General features: G+C 39.9%; 1 protein-coding gene across 1 annotated transcript in view; it reads right to left on the bottom strand.

Moving 5' to 3' along the window:
* Nucleotides 1-26,609, bottom strand: part of EIF2D (eukaryotic translation initiation factor 2D) — a 247,483-nt gene that overhangs the window by 203,271 nt on the left and 17,603 nt on the right. The window contains exon 3 of the mRNA XM_053706592.1: nucleotides 19,078-19,161. Coding sequence (XP_053562567.1) covers nucleotides 19,078-19,161 — 84 coding nt within the window. The remainder of the gene's footprint in view (nucleotides 1-19,077; nucleotides 19,162-26,609) is intronic.

Here is a 26,609-nt window from a genome sequence, read left to right as displayed (position 1 = left end):
TTTCTGCTTGAAGCAGTGACAAACTTACTGATGGAACATCATGAGAAATTATTACAATCCTGGTCAGCTGAGTGGGGTAGCGTGTCTGAGCTAGCAAAACAAGTTGGTTCCCGACACTCAATGCCAAGAGCCTCTGTGGCGATATCAGACACGGACCCGAGTACCCAGATCTCCACCCTGAGCTCATCGGACACTTTACCTCAAGCTCGAGTTCCGGCTGAGACCGACCAGACCTGTCACCTAGGGGGCCGGGAGAGCACCGCTGGGGATATGCACATTTCTAGGGACAGACTCATGGGCCTAAGAGAGCAGAGGATCTTGCTCAACGAGAGACAACTGTCTGCAAAGGAGGCGACTAGGGCTACAACAGATACATCTACCTTGCCTATCAGATCGATGAGCGCACACCATTTCCAGGCCATTGGTGTCTGGATGAAGCCACCTCCAGTATTGTTGGAGCACCGGGACTTAGAGGAGATAATCTGGGAGGAGCAGTTACGAGCGAAACCAGCTCACCGTGTGGAACACATTGGGGAAGAGTCGGAGGATAAGGATACAGCTCTCCACTCTGCACATCGGTGTCACATTTTGCGCAGCATGAAATCGGCTGACAGAGGCTTGGTTTTTATTGACCCAGAAGGTAACCGGTGCCAACTTTTTGATCCGGGAGGCCCAGGCTGGAGACAGGGGCGATCAGATCCCTGTACATAGATCTGAGGTAGCTGCCCCACAGTTCTGGCTCACGGAATTGCAGCGGAGACTTTTACCGGGACATTGTGTACAGTGTTAACTCCACGATACTTGCTACACTACTACCCTTTTTATTTTACTATATATGTGACTCTCACATCAGCTATCTCCCAAGGGAGTTTTATTAGTTTGTAGGACTATGGACAATGTGTGATAATATGTGGGGTTGTATGTGTGACGACCAGACCTGCAGATGTGAAACTGTACAAGTCATTTTGGGATGAGATCGTCCACAATTTATATATTTTTGCTGTTATGGTCTGCCTCATTATAAGATGCAAAGATAAGCATTGGTTAATACATCCCTAGGTGTCATAACTCCTCTAGGTACCTACCCTATATTACAAGTGCAGTATTAATTTATATTGTTAGCTTATGTCCCATAGAAGATTACCACTGCATTACTGTCATAAAAATTATATAACTCCCCACCATTAGTCATATAGGTTATTTTTCAAGCCATAAGGGTCTGCATTTATATTTTGACATACACCTGCCTAATTTATTCTAACTGGGGTTTTAGATGGCTGCAGGCCACACAATTGTGTTGAGACCGGTATTTTATTTCCCCCCTAGAGCCTTATAGTCTAAGATGAGCAATCAAATGGCACCTTAATACTAGATTGGATTGTCTACCCCCTAATACAGAGCTTGTCCCTTGTGTTATCTATATTCTAGTTCAGCCCTTACTTTGTTTTCTGATTTTTAATGTCTGCCCACAAGCACTTTTTCATGTTGCTTACAGCTTTTTCCACATCAGGTTTCACTTTGAGTTATCTCAGGTGGATGGGTCGCTCATATCCAATCCTGCATAGCAGACACTTAACGCTCCGTCGTATCCCATGTAGCAGCTTCCCAGAATTTGAGCAACCTGGAAGTATTAGTTAAAAGGTCATTCCTTGACAGCCTATCCTTAGACTCCATCTCAACTTATTTACCCTAGCATAAGGCGGGAATAGGCACCTTAGTAAAGGCTTAGAAAGGCCTATAAAATTAATTGAGATGTTAAGAATGCTGTCACTGTTAAATATTCATTCTGTTCTTACAGTTAACTTATAATCCATATGGTTGATAAGATATTATATTACTTCGTTCCTTAGGTCCAAGAGTGGCCTATTTATTATTATTTTTTTTTTTTTTTAATTTCTCCTCCTTAAAGCCCCCCATTACGTTTATAAGGTACTCCAGGAGGTCCAAGAGAGGCCTCGTTAGTTCTTTGGGGGTAATAATCTAATCCCATATTATATATTATTATATTCTAGGAGGTTATGTAATATCAGAAAACTGAGGTTCAAGGCTTAATCTGTATGTATATTTTCATGCAACATGTACGTTGATGGATGAAGCTGTATGGTGACTACCTAACTGTCAGGTATATGCTTGGCGTGATGTTTTGAGTATTCAGTTGCTTGTATTGTTTTCTTTAATCCTCAATAAAAAAAATAATGTCTTGCTATAAACTTGTCTACATTCTGCAAAACATTTTTTAAGCCCACCAAAGGAGGACATCTGACATGTATGCATAATTCTTGATAAAGCATGGGCGTACGTCAAGCGAAACGCATTGAGTATTGTTACGGTTGCCTCCAAGCTGGCTGGAAGTTGGACCGTAGAAAAGGATGCTCCTAGCGCTCACCAAAGGATCATCAGCACCGTAGACACTATAACTACTGCGTAGCCACCATAAGTAATGCAGACTCTACGAACCACCGCTGCTGGGCTGGTATCTCGCCGTCTGCTCTGCGCCCTGGACCTACGACCAGGCTCTAGTAGGTGAACCTCTTCCTTCTTTAGAGCGAAGCAGGATCAGGAACAAGAGCTCTTACAGGAGCTCAGTAGCTAAGGGAGTATGAAGAGCATAGCAATCCCTGTAGTGATTATGCTGTCCCCTACAAACATGAGTCAAAGCTGCAAGTTAGAGGGTCAAAATAGGTCTCTCAAGTGCTGGAACACACAGCCTGCTTTTTATTGAGGTTACATGCAAACAGGACACTCTCAGGGGGAGGCATAAAATCCCCCATCACACATTTGATATTAGATAGAGAGACACTCCCTTTGACAGGCCACAACATTACTTCAGCAGATAACATTTTACACACAATAAAACAATGCAGTCCACCTTATCACTACTAGAAGTCTGATTAGACAATGGGAAAGTTTATCACTAAACTTAATTAGAGCTGATCCCAGCAAACTTGTATTTAGAATGCTTCTTGAAGCTGAACAAAGTTATCTCTGTAGTTCTGACCGAAGGGTCTGTCACATAGCACTTAATGGCACACAATGAAACTGAACCAAGTGGGAGAAAGCCAGGGACAAGTCATTTCACAGGTCTGGGGACATAGTCTTAAAGGGGCATTGTTCACCAAAGTCACAATATGTCACCAGACGGTTCTTAAAGGGCCACACACACCCAACAAAAGTCAATATGTCCTCAGGGGCACAATCTTCCAGGGGCCATAGTCATGTGGAAGGAGGCTGGCAAATAGGCTTCTCCAAAATCCAGGGAAGCAGGGCAATTTTCCATTTAAAGGGCCAGTTACAAACAGCAGTTTGTAACATATCTCCCCTTTTGGAGGGAGACTAAACAGGCACCTGACCTTCTGCCGGTCAGTGCCTAAGTTAGTCTCGCAACCCACCCACAAATAATCGTTAGCAGCAAAGTAGCCCCCCCACAATACGTAGTACTGGCCTGTAGGTTCCAGGTTGTAGGATGAAAGTGTAGCATCCTCGGCCTTCCTGGCGCAGCTGGGCAAATAGCTGATGGTACTTGGGGGGCAGAGGCCAGCGGCACTCTGCCCTGGTGCCAGCGCTTCTGCTGGGGTGAGGGGTTTGCAGGCCAGTCCTGTAACAAGGGGGTCTGTAGGGCAGAGGCCAGCAGCGCTCTGTCCTGATGCCAGCTCTTCTGCTGGGGGAATTGGGGCATAGTCCTGCCCGGTGGCAAAGGGAACGTGGGGGTCAGTGGGGGTTAACATCTCCACTGTTAACCCTGGGCCCAAGTTAGGAGTTAGCTGGGGAGGGGGAGATTGGCTTACCTCCTCCTCCTGATACTCCGGTGGCCGTTGGGAAGGGAGGTCGATGCTCTCCGCTTCCTGTGGAACATGCTGCGGCTGGGGAGAGAGACCGGTTGTCTCCTCTCCCTGGAAGGCACACTCCGGCTGGGGAGGGAGGTCGATGCTCTCCCCTCCCTGTAGCTGGGTCTGTCGCTGGGGATCTGGGCCGCCTGCCCAGCATCCCTGTAGGGCCGGTAGAGAGACTGCGGTCCCATCTCCACCTGCCTGAGGGGGTCCTCCCAGGACCAGTCTATGAGGCCTGCTGCCTCTGGTATCTCTGGTTGGGGAAGGAGACTGGTTGTCTCTTCCCTCTGCACTGTATACTGCTGCTGGGGAGGGAGGTCGCTGCTCTCCTCTCCCTGTAACTCCGGCTGCCGCTGGGGAGGGAGGTCGTTGCTCTCCGCTCCCTGTAACTCACTTTCTCGCTGGAGACTAGGTGTCCATACCCTCAAACTCCACAGTTGGCGCTCAAAGGCTCGTGCCGCTTCGTTCTCAGTAGCCAATTCCCGGATGAGGCGACTGACTACCTCCTGCGCAGGGTCTGGACCATATCGGACTAGCCGCCTCTTTACCTCTGGAACGAAATCAGCGCCCTCATAGCGACGGATCCGGTTGAGGTGCTCTTCACAGGGTTCTGACCAGTATCTTGTCAGCTCCATGCTGCTGTAGGTAGGGACGCTGCGCAGTGGCTAGCGTTGCCCTCAATAACTCTCCTACGATACCAGTGCTGTTGGGGTGCTGCTCCTTGCGCTAGGACGCCATCCCACCGCTGCCGCCAAATGTTACGGTTGCCTCCAGGCTGGCTGGAAGTTGGACCGTAGAAAAGGATGCTCCTAGCGCTCACCAAAGGAGCAGCAGCACCGTAGACACTATAACTACTGCGTAGCCACCATAAGTAATGCAGACTCTACGAACCACCGCTGCTGGGCTGGTATCTCGCCGTCTGCTCTGTGCCCTGGACCTACGACCAGGCTCCAGTAGGTGAACCTCTTCCTTCTTTAGAGCGAAGCAGGATCAGGAACAAGAGCTCTTACAGGAGCTCAGTAGCTAAGGGAGTATGAAGAGCATAGCAATCCCTGTAGTGATTATGCTGTCCCCTACAAACATGAGTCAAAGCTGCAAGTTAGAGGGTCAAAATAGGTCTCTCAAGTGCTGGAACACACAGCCTGCTTTTTATTGAGGTTACATGCAAACAGGACACTCTCAGGGGGAGGCATAAAATCCCCCATCACACATTTGATATTAGATAGAGAGACACTCCCTTTGACAGGCCACAACATTACTTCAGCAGATAACATTTTACACACAATAAAAAAATGCAGTCCACCTTATCACTACTAGAAGTCTGATTAGACAATGGGAAAGTTTATCACTAAACTTAATTAGAGCTGATCCCAGCAAACTTGTATTTAGAATGCTTCTTGAAGCTGAACAAAGTTATCTCTGTAGTTCTGACCGAAGGGTCTGTCACATAGCACTTAATGGCACACAATGAAACTGAACCAAGTGGGAGAAAGCCAGGGACAAGTCATTTCACAGGTCTGGGGACATAGTCTTAAAGGGGCATTGTTCACCAAAGTCACAATATGTCACCAGACGGTTCTTAAAGGGCCACACACACCCAACAAAAGTCAATATGTCCTCAGGGGCACAATCTTCCAGGGGCCATAGTCATGTGGAAGGAGGCTGGCAAATAGGCTTCTCCAAAATCCAGGGAAGCAGGGCAATTTTCCATTTAAAGGGCCAGTTACAAACAGCAGTTTGTAACAAGTATATTGTCCTATACGGGTTCCCATAGAAGATTGCTGTGACGGATGTGAGCCTGGATTTTGAAAAACGCGTAGATGGCAACTATCAATACGGACTCAAAATGAACCTTCTTTCAATGCAGGGGAATATGTATTTGGGCTTATATCTACTTACATCTAGTAAGTGTAAATGTTTATTGCGTATTTGCATGATTTTTAATTATTAAAAGAAATTACCTTGAATCGAGGATTGCGCTGTCTCCGGTTTGTATATTTTAGCGTGTCATTTTCAGCTTGTGGAAGAGAAACCGACGGGTGTGAGATTAGCAGCATTTTCCAGTAAGGATTCAAATGTGGAATATTTCCAGGAGTCATTGACTCATACCTATTGTGCATTACACTGATCTATACACCAGGACTTGGTCACCTTAAGTGTAACTATATTTTTTAATTATTCTGCATTTAAATAGCGCTGCAAGTTTTGTATTCAATACATTCTGCAAGGTGCCGACTGCATGTGGAATTCTACTCACAATCTAGCCAACACCCATATGCTCAAAGCATTGTGAGGGAATAAAACAAAATTTAAAAAAAAGCCATGTTGCGCCACACAGGAAGTCTCCCCCTTAAACTGCTGCATGATGGCAACTGTAATTCGCCTAGGCTCCATTACTTCAAGTGTCTCAGGCATCATAGACACCAGTATTGGGGGAACCGACTTAAGCCCAGACAACTCCCCATTATTACAAAAGAGAATCAGCAGTTGGGTGACCCGTTTATTAGGAAATGTGCTGCAGTCAGCCATCTCTTCCGTGCGGCTCTCAAGAGAGGCCTCCAAAGTTAAGATGAATGAGAATAAGGCCTTTAGGAGCATTTCCAAACAGGAGTTTTGTGACTGAGCTGCAAATCAGCAATGCAGGCCTTTCTGCATAACATGAGGAACCGTGGAGCCGTCAGGGCTGATCCCATATAAAGACAAGGGTTAATCTGCCGTAGGGTAGGCTGCAGGTCCGCTTTTCGATCCTGAATGAGAAGTGCAAACAGAGTCACAGGGTCCGTTAGACATTCATGAGTCATCAATGTCTAAGTGTTGTAGCTCTAATGTAAAATAGCTGAGCTGGTCATTAACGATCATCTTTGTTTGTCCAATATAGGTGACAAAAATTGCTAGCAGCGTCACAGCAAAGACGTTTTCTGCAGCCATTGCCTTGTGGGCGGGAGAGGCAGTCAAAGACAGAGTCATTTATACTATAATATTTAGTCAAAATGCCTTCTGTGGTAGAAGTGATATAATTACTTCTATCTACTAAAGGTTTCTGGACACCTCTCTGTCAAGCGAGAAACAGATGACAGTAGTTGAAGGCTGCAAAGTAAAATTTAGAAGAGGTTTTCTTCAGAGCAGAAGAATCCTGCAGCCATCTTGAAAAACCACTCACCGGAAGTCATAAACATTTATTTTTAATAATTTTTTTACTTACTTTTTTCTTATTTTATAAGTATATTATTTTTACATTCCAAAAAAGGAGCACTAAGAGAAAATAGCTCTAAAAAAGGTCAGTGTTTTATTAAATACGGGAAATTAAAAATACAGTAGAACAATTCATTTTTACTAAGCAATTTTTCAATTTCTACTTTACACAAGGGGCTGGACGTGATATCTGAAAAATATGCTATTAACAATGTGCACAGCAGCTGACTATGTATTTATGTTATTCTGAATGAATTGCTGAGAATGAGCCAGTTAATGTTAGTGATGAAGCAGTAAATGACCAACCTCAGGAATTTCTGAGCATGAGCTCTATAACAAAACAGTTATATATTAGGCTGTTTAAATGCCTCCTTTCTATATATAATATAGAAAGGAGGCATTTAAACATTATGAAATAATTGTTCTGATTCATGTGATGTTTAAAAGAAATAATATCTAAAATAAAAGTTTAATTTAGTAAATGTCAGTACCTAATATCTGGATTATATTTATAAGTAACTTGAGAGCATCCTGGGTATGTGAAAGAAGTTGAGTGAGGGCTGGAAATTTCCACTAGGCCCAGAAGAGAAAGACGGTGCATTACAAAAAAATATAGTTTTTTTTCCCTATCTTTGATATTGACTGAACAAGTCATGTTTTTCTTGTGACTAGTAAACTATAGTGACATATTTTTTTCCTACACTGTGCACTAACTTGTAAAAATGTAAATGTATGAATATTAATGTATTAATATTTATTATATAAATGAATGAAGGACACTTACAATTATTAATATTATTATATAAATGAATGAAGAAGACTTATAAATATTTATTATATACATGAATGAACACTTAGACTTATTAATATTTATTATATAAATGAATGAAGAACACTTACATGACTTTTTCTGTTTTGCACAAAATTTTATTAATGAAACACAAACATAGATTTTAATCACAGTTAAGCTCTAAAGGCCCAACTTTATTTATCGATTTATCAAGCCATGGCAGACAGGGGAGTACATATGCGCCCCTGTCTGCCCCAGCTCACCTCTGGCAGGCAGCAATTTGCTGGCGGTATTCAGCATTGCACGCGAGTGCAAAATAGCGCTTGCATGAGATGCAATACCGCCCCCCTGCGGGCAGGAGCTGTCAATCTCCTCGGTCGGGCAAGACCAGGGAGAATGAAATTCTCCCCCTAAAAGGTGGAGAAGAGGTTAGGGAAGCAGCAGTCTCATGACCGCTGCTTGATAAATACTAACTGCAGGTTCTCTTGTGAGAACCTGCAATTGTAGCAAGGTGAAGGGCTTGATTAATCGAGCCCAAAGTGGGAGGTAAACTCTCCCCTTTTCAAAATCAGATGAGGAATGTTAGTGATATTTTAGATGGAATTTAATGAATCAATTTTCTAAAGATAGCGCCTATTGTTAACTTTCTGCTTGAAGCAGTGACAAACTTACTGATGGAACATCATGAGAAATTATTACAATCCTGGTCAGCTGAGTGGGTTAGCGTGTCTGAGCTAGCAAAACAAGTTGGTCACTCAATGCCAAGAGCCTCTGTGGCGATATCAGACACGGACCCGAGTACCCAGATCTCCACCCTGAGCTCATCGGACACTTTACCTCAAGCTCAAGTTCCGGCTGAGACCGACCAGACCTGTCACCTAGGGGGCCGGGAGAGCACCGCTGGGGATATGCACATTTCTAGGGACAGACTCATGGGCCTAAGAGAGCAGAGGACCTTGCTCACCGAGAGACAACTGTCTGCAAAGGAGGCGACTAGGGCTACAACAGATACATGTACCTTGCCTATCAGATCGATGAGCGCACACCATTTCCAGGCTGTTGGTGTCTGGATGAAGCCACCTCCGGTATTGTTGGAGCACCGGGACTTAGAGGAGATAATCTGGGAGGAGCAGTTACGAGCGAAACCAGCTCACTGTGCGGAACACATTGGGGAAGAGTCGGAGGATAAGGATACAGCTCTCCACTCTGCACATCGGTGTCACATTTTGCGCAGCATGAAATCGGCTGACAGAGGCTTGGTTTTTATTGACCCAGAAGGTAACCGGTGCCAACTTTTTGATCCGGGAGGCCCAGGCTGGAGACAGGGGCGATCAGATCCCTGTACATAGATCTGAGGTAGCTGCCCCACAGTTCTGGCTCACGGAATTGCAGCGGAGACTTTTACCGGGACATTGTGTACAGTGTTAACTCCACGATACTTGCTACACTACTACCCTTTTTATTTTACTATATATGTGACTCTCACATCAGCTATCTCCCAAGGGAGTTTTATTAGTTTGTAGGGCTATGGACAATGTGTGATAATATGTGGGGTTGTATGTGTGACGACCAGACCTGCAGATGTGAAACTGTACAAGTCATTTTGGGATGAGATCGTCCACAATTTATATATTTTTGCTGTTATGGTCTGCCTCATTATAAGATGCAAAGATAAGCATTGGTTAATACATCCCTAGGTGTCATAACTCCTCTAGGTACCTACCCTATATTACAAGTGCAGTATTAATTTATATTGTTAGCTTATGTCCCATAGAAGATTACCACTGCATTACAGTCATAAAAATTATATAACTCCCCACCATTAGTCATATAGGTTATTTTTCAAGCCATAAGGGTCTGCATTTATATTTTGACATACACCTGCCTAATTTATTCTAACTGTGGTTTTAGATGGCTGCAGGCCACACAATTGTGTTGAGACCGGTATTTTATTTCCCCCCTAGAGCCTTATAGTCTAAGATGAGCAATCAAATGGCACCTTAATACTAGATTGGATTGTCTACCCCCTAATACAGAGCTTGTCCCTTGTGTTATCTATATTCTAGTTCAGCCCTTACTTTGTTTTCTGATTCTTAATGTCTGCCCACAAGCACTTTTTCATGTTGCTTACAGCTTTTTCCACATCAGGTATCACTTTGAGTTATCTCAGGTGGATGGGTCGCTCATATCCAATCCTGCATAGCAGACACTTAACGCTCCGTCGTATCCCATGTAGCAGCTTCCCAGAATTTGAGCAACCTGGAAGTATTAGTTAAAAGGTTATTCCTTGACAGCCAATCCTTAGACTCCATCTCAACTTATTTACCCTAGCATAAGGCGGGAATAGGCACCTTAGTAAAGGCTTAGAAAGGCCTATAAAATTAATTGAGATGTTAAGAATGCTGTCACTGTTAAATATTCATTCTGTTTTTACAGTTAACTTATAATCCATATGGTTGATAAGATATTATATTACTTCGTTCCTTAGGTCCAAGAGTGGCCTATTTATTATTATTATTATTTTATTTTTTTTAATTTCTCCTCCTTAAAGCCCCCCATTACGTTTATAAGGTACTCCAGGAGGTCCAAGAGAGGCCTCGTTAGTTCTTTGGGGGTAATAATCTAATCCCATATTATATATTATTATATTCTAGGAGGTTATGTAATATCAGAAAACTGAGGTTCAAGGCTTAATCTGTATGTATATTTTCATGCAACATGTACGTTGATGGATGAAGCTGTATGGTGACTACCTAACTGTCAGGTATATGCTTGGCGTGATGTTTTGAGTATTCAGTTGCTTGTATTGTTTTCTTTAATCCTCAATAAAAAAAATAATGTCTTGCTATAAACTTGTCTACATTCTGCAAAACATTTTTTAAGCCCACCAAAGGAGGACATCTGACATGTATGCATAATTCTTGATAAAGCATGGGCGTACGTCAAGCGAAACGCATTGAGTATTGTTACGGTTGCCTCCAAGCTGGCTGGAAGTTGGACCGTAGAAAAGGATGCTCCTAGCGCTCACCAAAGGATCATCAGCACCGTAGACACTATAACTACTGCGTAGCCACCATAAGTAATGCAGACTCTACGAACCACCGCTGCTGGGCTGGTATCTCGCCGTCTGCTCTGCGCCCTGGACCTACGACCAGGCTCCAGTAGGTGAACCTCTTCCTTCTTTAGAGCGAAGCAGGATCAGGAACAAGAGCTCTTACAGGAGCTCAGTAGCTAAGGGAGTATGAAGAGCATAGCAATCCCTGTAGTGATTATGCTGTCCCCTACAAACATGAGTCAAAGCTGCAAGTTAGAGGGTCAAAATAGGTCTCTCAAGTGCTGGAACACACAGCCTGCTTTTTATTGAGGTTACATGCAAACAGGACACTCTCAGGGGGAGGCATAAAATCCCCCATCACACATTTGATATTAGATAGAGAGACACTCCCTTTGACAGGCCACAACATTACTTCAGCAGATAACATTTTACACACAATAAAAAAATGCAGTCCACCTTATCACTACTAGAAGTCTGATTAGACAATGGGAAAGTTTATCACTAAACTTAATTAGAGCTGATCCCAGCAAACTTGTATTTAGAATGCTTCTTGAAGCTGAACAAAGTTATCTCTGTAGTTCTGACCGAAGGGTCTGTCACATAGCACTTAATGGCACACAATGAAACTGAACCAAGTGGGAGAAAGCCAGGGACAAGTCATTTCACAGGTCTGGGGACATAGTCTTAAAGGGGCATTGTTCACCAAAGTCACAATATGTCACCAGACGGTTCTTAAAGGGCCACACACACCCAACAAAAGTCAATATGTCCTCAGGGGCACAATCTTCCAGGGGCCATAGTCATGTGGAAGGAGGCTGGCAAATAGGCTTCTCCAAAATCCAGGGAAGCAGGGCAATTTTCCATTTAAAGGGCCAGTTACAAACAGCAGTTTGTAACAAGTATATTGTCCTATACGGGTTCCCATAGAAGATTGCTGTGACGGATGTGAGCCTGGATTTTGAAAAACGCGTAGATGGCGACTATCAATACGGACTCAAAATGAACCTTCTTTCAATGCAGGGGAATATGTATTTGGGCTTATATCTACTAACATCTAGTAAGTGTAAATGTTTATTGCGTGCCCAGAGGCAGAACTTTTTTTTACTTTCTGCAATGAGATTTTTTTAGCGAAAATGTTTCTGCAGGTCATTTTTGAATAAAATTCAATTTTAAATTAGGAAGTTACACTAAGGAACCAGTTCAATTACAATGTGTTGGTTAACTGAAGAATAAAGCAATTTTTAATGTTTTATAATATAGTGCAGTAGTTGAAAATTGCATTGCAAGTTAGCTGCATACAAAAAAAGAAATTTTAAAATGTCTCTTTAAAAATCTGTTTCCTTTTCTCTCGGTCTAACATAGAAATGAAGTAATAAAAAGATGCAGTACTCTTACAGTCAGAATAAACAGTTTTGCAGACTGGGAAAGGCTATGGGGCGGGTTTGAAAAAAATCTCTTAGAGCCAGTCAAAAAGCAATGCACTGCTGCTTTGCAGCTCTACTGCACATTTGACTGCTCACTTCAAACAGCACTTTGCCCTGGATGCACTGTGTTAACCCCTTAACGACGCATGTCGTACAGGGTACGTCTTACACAAGCTGGTCTTTAAAGACCAGCAACGTACCCTGTACGTCGTTAAGGGTTTCAAGCGACTGGAAGCGATCCTGATCGCTTCCAGCCGCTTTCAAGGTATTGCAGTGATGCCTCAATATTGAGGCATCATTGCAATACCTTTTTAGGCACACCTATGCAGAGAGAGCCACTCTGTGGCCCTCTCTGCATCGGCCAGTGATGGTGCCGATCGTTGGTGGGTGGGAGCCAGTGCAGGGAGGTGGGTGGGTGGCCCATCACTGGGGAACTTCCTTCCGGCTGTTTACTATGCCGGGTGCGCGCGGGAGCTTGAAGAGGGTGGTGGGTACAGAGGAGGGGTGATCAAGGAGTGATCTGGGAGGGGGAGGGTGTAGGGTATGGAGGGGGGCAGCTACACTACAGAAAATGTTAGGTTTTTTTAAAAAAAAAAAAAAAGTTATTTTGCAAAGTGGGTACTGGCAGACAGCTGCCAGTACCCAAAATGGTGACTAATAGTTAGTGGGGGGAGGGTTAGAGAGCTCTTTGGGGGGGGATCAGGCAGGTTGGGGGCTAAGGGGGGATCCTACACAGCAGAATATGATTATTATTTTTTTAAATAATAAAAAAAAACAAATTAAAACTTTTATTTTAGTACTAGCAAACTTTCTGCCAGTACTTAAGATGGCGGGGAAATTTGTGGAGTGGGGGAGGGAAGAGAGCTGTTTGGGAGGGATCAGGGGGTGGGATGTGTCAGGTGGGAGGCTGATTTCTACACTAAAGCTAAAATTAACCCTTCAAGCTCCCTACAAGCTACCTAATTAACCCTGTCACTGATGGGCATAATACAAGTTTGGTGCGCAGAGGCATTTAGCGGCCTTCTAATTACCAAAAAGCAATGCCAAAGCCATATTTGTCTGCTATTTCTGAACAAAGGGGATCCCAGAGAAGCATTTACAACCATTTGTGCCATAATTGCACAAGCTGTTTGTAAATAATTCCAGTGAGAAACCCAAAGTTAGTGAAAAAGTGAACAATTTTTTTTATTTGATCGCATTCGGCGGTGAAATGGTGGCATGAAATATATCAAAATTGGCCTAGATCAATACTTTGGGTTGTCTACTACACTACCCTAAAGCTAAAATTAACCCTACAAGCTCCATACAAGCTACCTAATTAACCCCTTCACTGCTGGGCCTAATACAAATGTGGTGCGCAGCGGCATTTAGCGGCCTTCTAATTACCAAAAAGCAACGCCAAAGCCATATATGTCTGCTATTTCTAAACAAAGGGGATCCCAGAGAAGCATTTACAACCATTTGTGCCATAATTGCACAAGTTGTTTGTAAACAATTTCAGTGAGAAACCTGATATTTGTGAAAAGGTTTGTGAAAAAGTGAACAATTTTATTTATTTGATCGCATTTGGCGGTGAAATGGTGGCATGAAATAGACCAAAATGGGCCTAGATCAATACTTTGGGATGTCTACTAAAAAAAAAATATACATGTCAAGGGATATTCAGGGATTCCAGACAGATATCAGTGTTCCAATATAACTATCGCTTATTTTGAAAAAAAATGGTTTGGAAATAGCAAAGTGCTATTTGTACTTATTGCCCTATAACTTACAAAAAAAGCAAAGAACATGTAAATATTGGGTATTTCTAAACTCAGGACAAAATTTAGAAACTATTTTGCATGAGTGTTTTTTGGTGGTTGTAGATGTGCAACAGATTTTGGGGGTCAAAGTTAGAAAACGTGTGTTTTTTTTCCATTTTTTCATCATATTTTATAAAAAAAATTATGGTAAATTGTAAAATATGATGAAAATAATGGTGTCTTTAGAAAGTCCATTTAATGGCGAGAAAAACGGTATATAATATGTGTGGGTACAGTAAATGAGTAAGAGGGAAATTGCAGCTAAACACAAACACCGCAGAAATGTAAAAATAACCTTGGTCCTTAAGGGAAAGAAATTGAAAAATGGCCTTGTCCTTAAGGGGTTAAGGAAAATTTACACAGTGCAGCCAGAGCACAGCTCTGTTTGAAGAGAACTGTCTAATGTGGAGCAGCACTACAAAGTTCAAGCGCTAACAGTTCCTGCATGTGTCCTGTTCTTTCTGCAGACATGCTGCATTTTCTGCGATGACATCTCACATCACTGTATATTCTGCCTCGGGGATTGCATGATTTTTAATTATTAAAAGAAATTACCTTGAATGGAGGATTGCGCTGTCTCCTGTTTGTATATTTTAGCGTGTCATTTTCAGCTTGTGGAAGAGAAACCGACGGGTGTGAGATTAGCAGCATTTTCCAGTAAGGATTCAAATGTGGAATATTTCCAGGAGTCATTGACTCATACCTATTGTGCATTACACTGATCTATACACCAGGACTTGGTCACCTTAAGTGTAACTATATTTTTTAATTATTCTGCATTTAAATAGCGCTGCAAGTTTTGTATTCAATACATTCTGCAAGGTGCCGACTGCATGTGGAATTCTACTCACAATCTAGCCAACACCCATATGCTCAAAGCATTGTGAGGGAATAAAACAAAATTTAAAAAAAAGCCATGTTGCGCCACACAGGAAGTCTCCCCCTTAAACTGCTGCATGATGGCAACTGTAATTCGCCTAGGCTCCATTACTTCAAGTGTCTCAGGCATCATAGACACCAGTATTGGGGGAACCGACTTAAGCCCAGACAACTCCCCATTATTACAAAAGAGAATCAGCAGTTGGGTGACCCGTTTATTAGGAAATGTGCTGCAGTCAGCCATCTCTTCCGTGCGGCTCTCAAGAGAGGCCTCCAAAGTTAAGATGAATGAGAATAAGGCCTTTAGGAGCATTTCCAAACAGGAGTTTTGTGACTGAGCTGCAAATCAGCAATGCAGGCCTTTCTGCATAACATGAGGAACCGTGGAGCCGTCAGGGCTGATCCCATATAAAGACAAGGGTTAATCTGCCGTAGGGTAGGCTGCAGGTCCGCGTTTCGATCCTGAATGAGAAGTGCAAACAGAGTCACAGGGTCCGTTAGACATTCATGAGTCATCAATGTCTAAGTGTTGTAGCTCTAATGTAAAATAGCTGAGCTGGTCATTAACGATCATCTTTGTTTGTCCAATATAGGTGACAAAAATTGCTAGCAGCGTCACAGCAAAGACGTTTTCTGCAGCCATTGCCTTGTGGGCGGGAGAGGCAGTCACAGTCATTTATACTATTATATTTAGTCAAAATGCCTTCTGGGGTAGAAGTGATCTAATTACTTCTATCTACTAAAGGTTTCTGGACACCTCTCTGTCAAGCGAGAAACAGATGACAGTAGTTGAAGGCTGCAAAGTAAAATTTAGAAGAGGTTTTCTTCAGAGCAGAAGAATCCTGCAGCCATCTTGAAAAACCACTCACCGGAAGTCATAAACATTTATTTTTAATAATTTTTTTACTTACTTTTTTCTTATTTTATAAGTATATTATTTTTACATTCCAAAAAAGGAGCACTAAGAGAAAATAGCTCTAAAAAAGGTCAGTGTTTTATTAAATACGGGAAATTAAAAATACAGTAGAACAATTCATTTTTACTAAGCAATTTTTCAATTTCTACTTTACACAAGGGGCTGGACGTGATATCTGAAAAATATGCTATTAACAATGTGCACAGCAGCTGACTATGTATTTATGTTATTCTGAATGAATTGCTGAGAATGAGCCAGTTAATGTTAGTGATGAAGCAGTAAATGACCAACCTCAGGAATTTCTGAGCATGAGCTCTATAACAAAACAGTTATATATTAGGCTGTTTAAATGCCTCCTTTCTATATATAATATAGAAAGGAGGCATTTAAACATTATGAAATAATTGTTCTGATTCATGTGATGTTTAAAAGAAATAATATCTAAAATAAAAGTTTAATTTAGTAAATGTCAGTACCTAATATCTGGATTATATTTATAAGTAACTTGAGAGCATCCTGGGTATGTGAAAGAAGTTGAGTGAGGGCTGGAAATTTCCACTAGGCCCAGAAGAGAAAGACGGTGCATTACAAAAAAATATAGTTTTTTTTCCCTATCTTTGATATTGACTGAACAAGTCATGTTTTTCTTGTGACTAGTAAACTATAGTGACATATTTTTTTCCTACACTGTGCACTAACTTGTAAAAATGTAAATGTATGAATATTAATGTATTAATATTTATTATATAAATGAATGAAGGACACTTACAATTATTAATATTATTATATAAATGAATGAAGAAGACTTATAAATATTTATTATATACATGAATGAACACTTACACTTATTAATATTTATTATATAAATGAATGAAGAACACTTACATGACTTTTTCTGTTTTGCACAAAATTTTATTAATGAAACACAAACATAGATTTTAATCACAGTTAAGCTCTAAAGGCCCAACTTTATTTATCGATTTATCAAGCCATGGCAGACAGGGGAGTACATATGCGCCCCTGTCTGCCCCAGCTCACCTCTGGCAGGCAGCAATTTGCTGGCGGTATTCAGCATTGCACGCGAGTGCAAAATAGCGCTTTCATGAGATGCAATACCGCCCCCCTGCGGGCAGGAGCTGTCAATCTCCTCGGTCGGGCAAGACCAGGGAGAATGAAATTCTCCCCCTAAAAGGTGGAGAAGAGGTTAGGGAAGCAGCAGTCTCATGACCGCTGCTTGATAAATACTAACTGCAGGTTCTCTTGTGAGAACCTGCAATTGTAGCAAGGTGAAGGGCTTGATTAATCTAGCCCAAAGTGGGAGGTAAACTCTCCCCTTTTCAAAATCAGATGAGGAATGTTAGTGATATTTTAGATGGAATTTAATGAATCAATTGTAATGAAGATGCACTATAACTTACTTTTTAAAATAGATATGAAATTCCAAATTTCTAAATAATTCACCAGTCCTCTACCTCTTTTTCTAACTGTCAATAAAATGTCATTGAGTCTGTAATAAACTTTTGGATTTTTCTTTGCCAAATGCATAATTTTATACTTTGTGATGTCAGACTTTAGATCCCAATCATTTGCCCAATAATCCAATTTTTTAATATAAACTTCTACTTGGTCGACCTCCCCCTGGAACATCAACTCTATTACAAATAGGGTTGCCACACAGCCGGTGTATTTTTGAGGAAAAGGTGGCAACCCTAATTACAAATGTTTGTATCGTCTGCAAACAGTCATACCTTCCCCTGTAGCACATTTGCTGATATCACCAATAAATATACTTAGGGCTAGATTTATTAAAGCCCTACAGCTGCAAGTTCTCACAAGAACTTGCTCGCCGTCATTTATCAAGCAGCGGTCACCAGACCGCCGCTTCCCTAGCCTCTTCGTCACCTCTAATGTGGCGAAATTCAATCTCCTCTGTCTAGTCAGACCGAGGAGATTGACAGCTCCTGCCCGCGCGTGATTGGCTGTGCGCGGGCAGGGGGCGGGATTGCACGCGAGCACAAAATTGCGCTTGTGTGCAATGCTGAATACCTGCGAGTAATTTCGCCCCGCCACAGGCGAGCTGAGGCGTACAGGGGCGCGTATACGCGCCCCTGTACGCCTCGGCTTTAATAAATCTAGCCCTAAACAGGCTCCAGAACTGAATGCATTCATCTATCCTTAGGTCAGCAGTCTACTCACTTCATAATTGTTGTACATAAACCAGTTAAAAAAGAAAGTGCTAAATAGTTATCACAGGTATCATCAATACTTGCTAAACTAGTCTAATATACATAAAGAAAACAAATGTATGGGTTATTCTCCAAGAACAAACTTTCTCTACACCCTGGTGATACAGAATAAAAAAGATAACTTAAAGGTAAGGTAAAGTCGAGCATACTACTTAACGATATTTTATATAGATTAAAAAATAAGCATAACTTTCATTCATCAATATTATCATAAGTATCGTAATTACTAATATTTCTACTTTACAAGTACTTGCCCGACACAAATTTTTTCGTCCGCCCGCCATTTTGCAATAGTTGATTGACAGTTTCGATCTATATTAATGCCCAATTAGCTTCTTCCCCAGGAGGGGGTCAGCCCTTCCATTCATACGTCACTAGATTCCTGTGCGCATGCGTTTTACTTCAATCAACGTAGTTCCACCCGTGCTCGTTCGTGAGATGCGCATGCTCTGTGAGACCTGTGTTACTATTCATCTGTTTTGTCTCATAATAAGCATCGCATCGATCAACGAGTGTGAAAAAGGGGTTCCACAAACTGTATTATGTTACTGGCACTATAACAATCAATCAATGCTTTTGAACAATGAATACTTTGTATCGGGAATTGGCGCATGCGCAGAGCAAATCTAAATCGTGAACGCGCTTTCACGTGACGTAAAGAGAGGATGAGACCGCTCTCTGACATGCTACAGAGAAACACGGAAGTGGCATGGGGGAGGAGTTGGTAAATAAACGGTAGGAAAATAAAAGATTAGATTGCATAAAAAGTATAGCATGAAATTAAAAATAAAGTTAGTGACTACTTTGTTATTGTGTATTACAATGCTGACAGACTTTCAATACAGCTAAAGTTTACCTTTACTTTAAGAAAACACATTCAATAAAGACTGTTTACTGACTGTTTATCATAGTTATAAAATGTGAAATAAAAAAATACAGGCGTTACCTGCACCTCCTGACAGTTTCTCTAGTACAAGTGGCCAGGTAGTGAAAGCAGGGAGGAGATCTGGAAACGACCACAACGTATACACTGGAGAGAAGAAAAGAAGAGTATTACAGATAAGTGCAAGCACCTTCTCCCCTTATATATAACATTTTCTAGGAAGACAATCCAAGAATCCACTATCCTGCAACATGCTACACAGTGATTTAAAACAATGGTTTTTATAAGGCAATGTTAAAGGGGACACTAAACCCAATTTTTGTATTTAATGATTCAGATAGAGCATGCAATTTTAAGGAACTTTCTAATTTACTCCTATTATCAAATTTTCTTCATTCTCTTGGTTTATTTGAAAAGCAAGAATGTAAGTTTAGATGCCGGCCCATTTTTGGTGAACAACCATGGTTGTCCTTGCTGATTGGACAGCACCAATAAACAAGTGCTGTCCATGGTCCTGAACCAACAATTTGTTGGCTCCTTAGCATAGATACCTTCTTTTTCAAATAAAGATAGCAAGAGAATGAAGAACAATTGATAATAGAAGTAAATTAGAAAGTTGCTTAAAAATTTTGGGTTCAGTGTCCCTTTAAAGCTTAGGAGCCAGCCCATTTTAGGTTCAGCACCCTGGATAGCGCTTGCTTATTGGTGACTACATTTAGCAAACCAATAAGCAAGCATAACCCAGGTTCTCAACCAAAAATGGTCCAGTTCTCAAGCTTTACATTCCTGCTTTTTAAATAAAGATAGCAAGAGAACGAAGAAAAATTTATAATAGGAGTAAATTAGAAAGTTGCACTATCTGAATCATGAAAGAAAAAGTTTGGGTTTAGAGTCCCTTTAATATATATGTTATACCTGTTGTATGAGCTTGCTAAAAAAAATTAACAAAATACAAGCTTTTTAAAATTGTAAGTATATCAGAACTAAAGGGAAATACAAATGTGAAAAGAAAATGCTCTATGCTCTGTTGCTTGCATAAGTATAAGTATGTGTTTAACCCCGAATAGTGATATGAAAATGGAGAACACTCATAATGTTTTGATGCTTTTGTTTTCATCATTTTTAACATAAAGAGGATTTTATCAATATAAATTATAAGCTTTAGTTTTTAAGGGGATACTAAACCCAAATTTTTTCTTTCATGATTCAGATAGAGCATGGAATTTTAAGCAAATTTCTAATTTACTCCTATTATCAATTTTCTTTTTTTCTCTTGCCATCTTTATTTGAAAAAGCAGGAATGAAAGCTTAAGAGCCGGCCCATTTTGGTTCAGCACCTGGGTAGAGCTTCCTGATTGGTGGCTAAATGTAGTAAACCAATCAGCAAGATCTATCCAGGTTCTGAACCAAAAATGGGTCGGCTCCTTACCTTACATTCCTGCATTTTTAAATAAAGATAGCAAGAGAACAAAGAAAATTTGATAATAGGAGTAAATTTGAAAATTGCATGCTCTATCTGAATCATGAGAGAGAAAAAATGTCGGTTTAGTATCCCTTTAAAAAGAAAGTCACAAAATATTCTCATATGAGCTGGGTGCAAGGCGTGGAATAATCACAACCACACATTGTCACAGTTATTCTACCATCTTGTGTAGAGTTTCGCAGAGGCTAAAACTGGTGGCTGGAAAGCTTTGTGAAAAGTTTTCTATAAACTTTATTTGTATACATTGTGCAATTGTTAAAAGAACATTGTTTGATTGGCCTCTCGGAGCTGTAATTTGGCTTGTATTGTATTGATTTCATAACATAGCCATGATTTAATATCTAGTTGGTTACACCTAACAGGAAATGTACACAGTCATCTACAGTATAAGTCTGCTTCACTTGATTACAACATAAACATTTGTCAAAGTGCACATTATTTTTTTTTTTCAGTTCATCAATATATTACTAATCAATCACACACATCAGTGAAACACTCAATAGGGCTATTCACACATGCTGGGTCCTTATAAGTCTCCAAGCTGAACTTCCATCTTGTCACAAGTGAAGATGATACAACCCCCGTTATTTCTAGATGTTTTGTTCGTTTCCACTTCTAATCAGAAACTCATGTCCAAAACTGTAGTATATATCACTTTTGGAGCAACTAAACCTACAGGAGTTATTGTCTAGTGCAGTGTTTTTCAACCAGTGTGCCGTGGCACACTAGTGTGCCGTGAGAGATCCTCAGGTGTGCCATGGCAGACTGACAACAGTGTGACATACTTTTTAAACTTTGCTTATTTTTTACTCCCAGTGCAGGGGTAGTTTGTAGGAGGCATGGCGTAATAGCATAATACATACAGTATGTGTGTGTTTGTGTGTATGTGTATATATATATGCTGTATTAGGCTACAATGTGTGATTTTTTTTAAATTTTGGGATGGTGGTGTGCCACAGGATTTTTTTATGTAAAAAAGTGTGCCACGGCAAAAAAAAGGTTAAAAATCACTGGTCTAGTGTAAGTATATACTGCCGACACCCAGACGAGATTTGAAAATCTTGGATGCAAATAGATTTAATGCGGCTACACTAAAGCAGGTTTAGAAATGTGAGATTCTAACCACTGATGCTGCAGTACAAACAGAATAGTAATTGCGGAAACTCAAAACCTCGTACAGTAGCATGAGGTTCAATACTATAGAAGCAAAACATAGCAGGATAAAACTGAATTATATTTACTGAAATAAAAACAAATAATGTCATTTATTTTAGTCTGATTTTTTTGCCCTTATATTTTAGAACCTCACACTACTGTACATAGCCCTTTTAGTTTTTAGAACAGCCCCCAAAGGCATGTATAGGCCCCTGTTTCAAATATATATATATATTATTGTTGCGGCCTTCTCACATGCAATGAAATATAAATATAATAAGAATATATTGTGAATCTGCTGGGTCAGCTGAAAAAAAATATAAAATATAATTTGTGTAGGCAAATCACTGAAATGTGACTTACAATAGTGTTAAGTCATAATAGAGTGGTCTTGCTGCTGGCGGCAGGACCCGCGGTATCATAGGCAAAAAAAAAAACGTAATGACCAGCGACATACAAGGTACATCATGGTCGTTAAAGGGTTAAAAGACATATTACACTATTCTTAAAGGGATGGGAAAATCTAAATTAAACCTGCATGATTCATAGAATATGTGATTTTAAAGGGACAGTATACTCCAAAATGTAAACATTAAAATTACATGTGCAACATGTATTCAACATAAGTTTCATTTATCAATTTTTATAATCTTTTTTTATACCATTTATTTGATCGCAAAACCTTTACCCCTTGTATGTTCACTGTCTGCCTACCGAACCGCCATTTAATTTTTTTTAAATGTTTTTTTTTTTTTTTTTTTTTAATTGTGAAGAATTAAACATCAACCTATAGTAATGATATCTGTCGCGCTATGTACAAGGTTAGTGAACGCGCACACAATGACATTATTTACTTCTGGTTTCCTCTTTACTGAGTTCTGCGCATGCCCAAAATCCTACGTTCACGTGAAGCGATCGATACTTAGAACATTGTATATAATAGAGCACGTGCCAAATTTTGCAATTGCGCATTTGATTCTTCAGAAGACGCATCTATCTAAAAAAAAAAAAATTGTGATGCTCTGCATTAATAGGTATAACGATTTAGATAAAGCCTTCTTTATTTAGAATGATTTACACATATAATTTAACCATCGATGTACAATCTCGTTTTCAATTTTTTATATGTAATAATAAAGCCGTATTTATTCATAAACTTTTAAACATGAGCGCGCTTCAGTGTGAGGAAAACTGGGCGTAACTTCATAAGCATGTGGGAAGTACAGATTTGGTCTATACTGCCCACAATAGAGATGTCATGGAGGGGTTGGAGAACGGACGGCCATTAACGGTTACACTGGAAAAAGTAATATTTAATAAAACATCTTAAAAATAATATTTTTTAGAAATAAACAATGTGGTTTGAATAATGTTTGAGAGGAACATCGCATAAGCTTTAACAAAGTGTGAATTTACTGACCCTTTAAGACCCTTTTAAATTCACTTCTGTTTTAAACTTTACTCTTGGTATCCTTTGTTGAAAAAACATATGTACATATCCTACATAATGGGGAGCTAGCTGGTGATTGGTGGCTACACACATATGCCCCTTGCCATTGGCTAACCAGATGTGTTCAGCTATCTTCCAGTAGTGCATAGCTGCTCTGGAGCTGACTTGTAGACCCACGGCAAAGAGATTAAACACACATTTTTATAAAGCAATAGTGCAATAATAAAATACTCCAACATATCAGATCATTTTGTTTCTTGCACTTTAATATATCCCTTTAAGTGTTACATTTATCTGTAAATAAACTGTGCATAGATTTTTAGCGGGATACCTCTTTCTGTCATTAAAGAACCACTAAACAAACACAGTATGATTGTATATAGTTTGAATTTCAAATGAGTAGTAGATTTTTTTTCTGACAAATGTCAGTTAGTTACATTTTCCTTCCTATTGCCTCATGTGACAGCCATCGGCCAATCACAAATGCATATACATATATCCAGTGAATCTTGCACATGCTCATTAGTAGCTGATGCCTCAGAAAGTGTGCATATAAAAAAAGATTGCACATTTAGATAATGGAAGTGAATTGGACAGTTGTTTAAAATTGTGTGCTCTCTCTGAATCATGAAAGTTTAATTTTGACTTGACTGTCCCTTTAAATATGCAAATTATCACACACTGGGTGGGGTTCTTTCAAGTTGGACCATTCTGCTAGTTACTTAATATTATTGTTGAGTGTGTCTTTGAACAGTCTATGTGTGTAGACCTTTCCATAAAGGGAGCATTCAAAGGATATAATAAGGAAAATATTGTAAAAGCATAAATGAAATATATTAATATATTTCTGCATGGAAAAGGCTGGTAAAAACTGTTTACAGCTAAACATATAAGAAATGCACATGTGATATTGCTACCTAACACAAATCTCTTAAATGTATAAACGGACATGAACAAAGCTGTCAGGAAAATATGACGTTATATAAAATACAGAAACTTAACAGACTGCACAGCAACAAGCATATAGCTTGTTGCTGCGTTACAGAATCCCTGGGGCTCCCTGACAAACGTACAGCTAATGAGAGTATGGGTGCCTGTGAGGCTGAATAGGTGTGAGTAGAAACATGCAATTGTGCAGATGGGTTTGCATATTTTCTAACTAGATAGAGTCTATCAGAAATATTTATTTCCATAGATGAATTAATGTATAATATATAAAAAGTATAACATGTTACATATGACATGCAGATCTCTAGTCCGTGTAGTTGCAAGGGTTAACTGGCATGTAAATAGCAGGAACTGTTCCTTTATTAAAGGGACAGTCTACACAAAAAATTTTATTGTTTAAAAAAGATAGATAATCCCTTTATTACCCATTCCCCAGTTTTGCATAACCAACAGTTATATTAATATACTTTTTACCTCTGTGATTACCTTGTATCTAAGCCTCTGCAGACTGCCCCCTTATCTCAGTGCTATTTATAAACTTGCATTTTAGCCAATTAGTGCTGCTTCATAAATAACTTCACGGGAGTCAGAACAATGTTATCTATATGGCATATGTGAACTAGTACTGTCTGGCTGTGAAAAGCTGAAAAATGCACTCACATAAGTGGCGGCCTGTAGAGTCTTAGAAACTGTCAGAAATGTAGGGGTTTAAAGGTTATAAAGTATATTAATATAATAATGTTGGTTGTGCAAAGTTGGGTAATGAGTTATAAAGGAGTTATCTATTTTTTAAACAATAAAAAAAACATCAAGTAGTTTGTCTCTTTAACAGTACCAGCTTCTTTATCACCAGGAGAGCAGTCTTTATTACTCTGGTCTTGCAGACTACAACTTATCTCCTCATTAATCTCTACAGTCCCATTCAGTCTCTTTCACTAAGGTCCCGATGACCTAAAGGCTGGCAAGATTCTTTAAGAATGCTCGTCTGTACTTTTATTTTCCTGGTGGAATTCTATAAAGCCACTTTTTACCCTGAAAACAGGGTGTCTCGCTAAGGGCTGTAAACTGCATATTAACATGGGAAGGGGATGAATATATTACAAAAGTGCACAATGAAAACCATAAATTAAAAATGAAAAAAACCCTGAAACATTCCCACATAATAACACAGAAAAATTGTATTTTTAAAAATCGTAACAAAATCATTCACCAAAAATCTAATTTTATCAAAAACGTAAAATTTGTATGTAAATTACACAGGAATAAATTGTATTAAATATGCACAGCATAATATGTAATTTAAGGACACTAGATGTGCAAAAACCACATAGAAATGTGTACTTAGAAGTAAAAAATACAAAGCGTAATTGTTGTTTTATCATTAAATGGACCGAAAAAGGGCTTTCTATGGGCGTGCATGAAATTGTCTCAAATCCTAGCGCAATTATCTAATTTCCACCCTACTGATCTCACTGCTTTTTCTCGCAAACTAAAAGGTAGCAAGGTTGTGACAAAATACTTCTTACCATAATCGAAAAGCACATGAATATCAAAATAGAGGCGATTAGAAGATGCTATACACAGAAAACAACGCAATGTGACTTGTTTTTGATGCAGGGTTTAATTTTTAAAGTGCACCTCCTGCTCACTTCACTCTGCTAAGCAAAGTTTCCCTTTCCAGTGAGCTCCATTACTTTCTATAGAAGACATCTCGCCCCTCACAGGGACAGACCCTTTTTTTAAGATAATTCCCCTGCAATGGTCGGAGTAAAAACCACGTCAGAACAGGCAAAGTTTACATAATCACTCACTCAGAGCTCAATTCTCTAAAGCTTTCTGGTATAGCAAGATTAAATAAGACGCCTTGTCAGTAATAAAAGGCCCCTCAGGGATGATTTAAAGGCAATTTTTTCATTGTGAACTATATTCACGAATATGTTTTATGATAAGGAGAGACACTTACTTTATAATAGAATACTCAGCAAAATAAGCTGATGATCTCTCTATGATGCTGATGAGTTTTTTGAGAATCCTGCCTTAAAACTTCTGTTTTCACCAATTGCCTTTTTACAACTGCCCTACTGTAAAACTGCCTTAAATGTCGTGTAGAGCAATATAAAGAGCTCAATACTTTACAAAATATGGCAGAAATCTTTCCAAGATGTTTACTGCCAGAAAAAAAAAAGTTGCACTGCATGCGCGTTATCCTCACCCATGCTAAAAGCCACTTCTTTCTACTGGTGGTTATTTTATAATACTGCTAACATATTTGTAAACAAAGAAGTCTTACCAAGTGGTGGGGAAAAAAGAAAATAAAGGAAAAGAGAAGTATAGGTAAGTACAACTGTCTACAAAATATTATTATTACCGACTGATGTAGGTGCACCACTGGCATCTTATGGAATAAAAGGCGAATCCTTTTTTAATGTATAATATCAGCATACAAGTGCTGTTCTGTGTGTGTTTATCATAACCTGGATCAATTTATCTGTGGAGATAACCTGCATTCAAGGGATTTGGAAAAAAAAATCCCTGCTCTCTGTGTGCTACTGGCATAAA

The sequence above is a fragment of the Bombina bombina genome, chromosome 3 (assembly GCF_027579735.1).
Source record: "Bombina bombina isolate aBomBom1 chromosome 3, aBomBom1.pri, whole genome shotgun sequence".
In the NCBI taxonomy this organism is placed as follows: Eukaryota; Metazoa; Chordata; class Amphibia; order Anura; family Bombinatoridae; genus Bombina; species Bombina bombina.
This window is presented reverse-complemented; position numbering and strand designations above follow the sequence as displayed.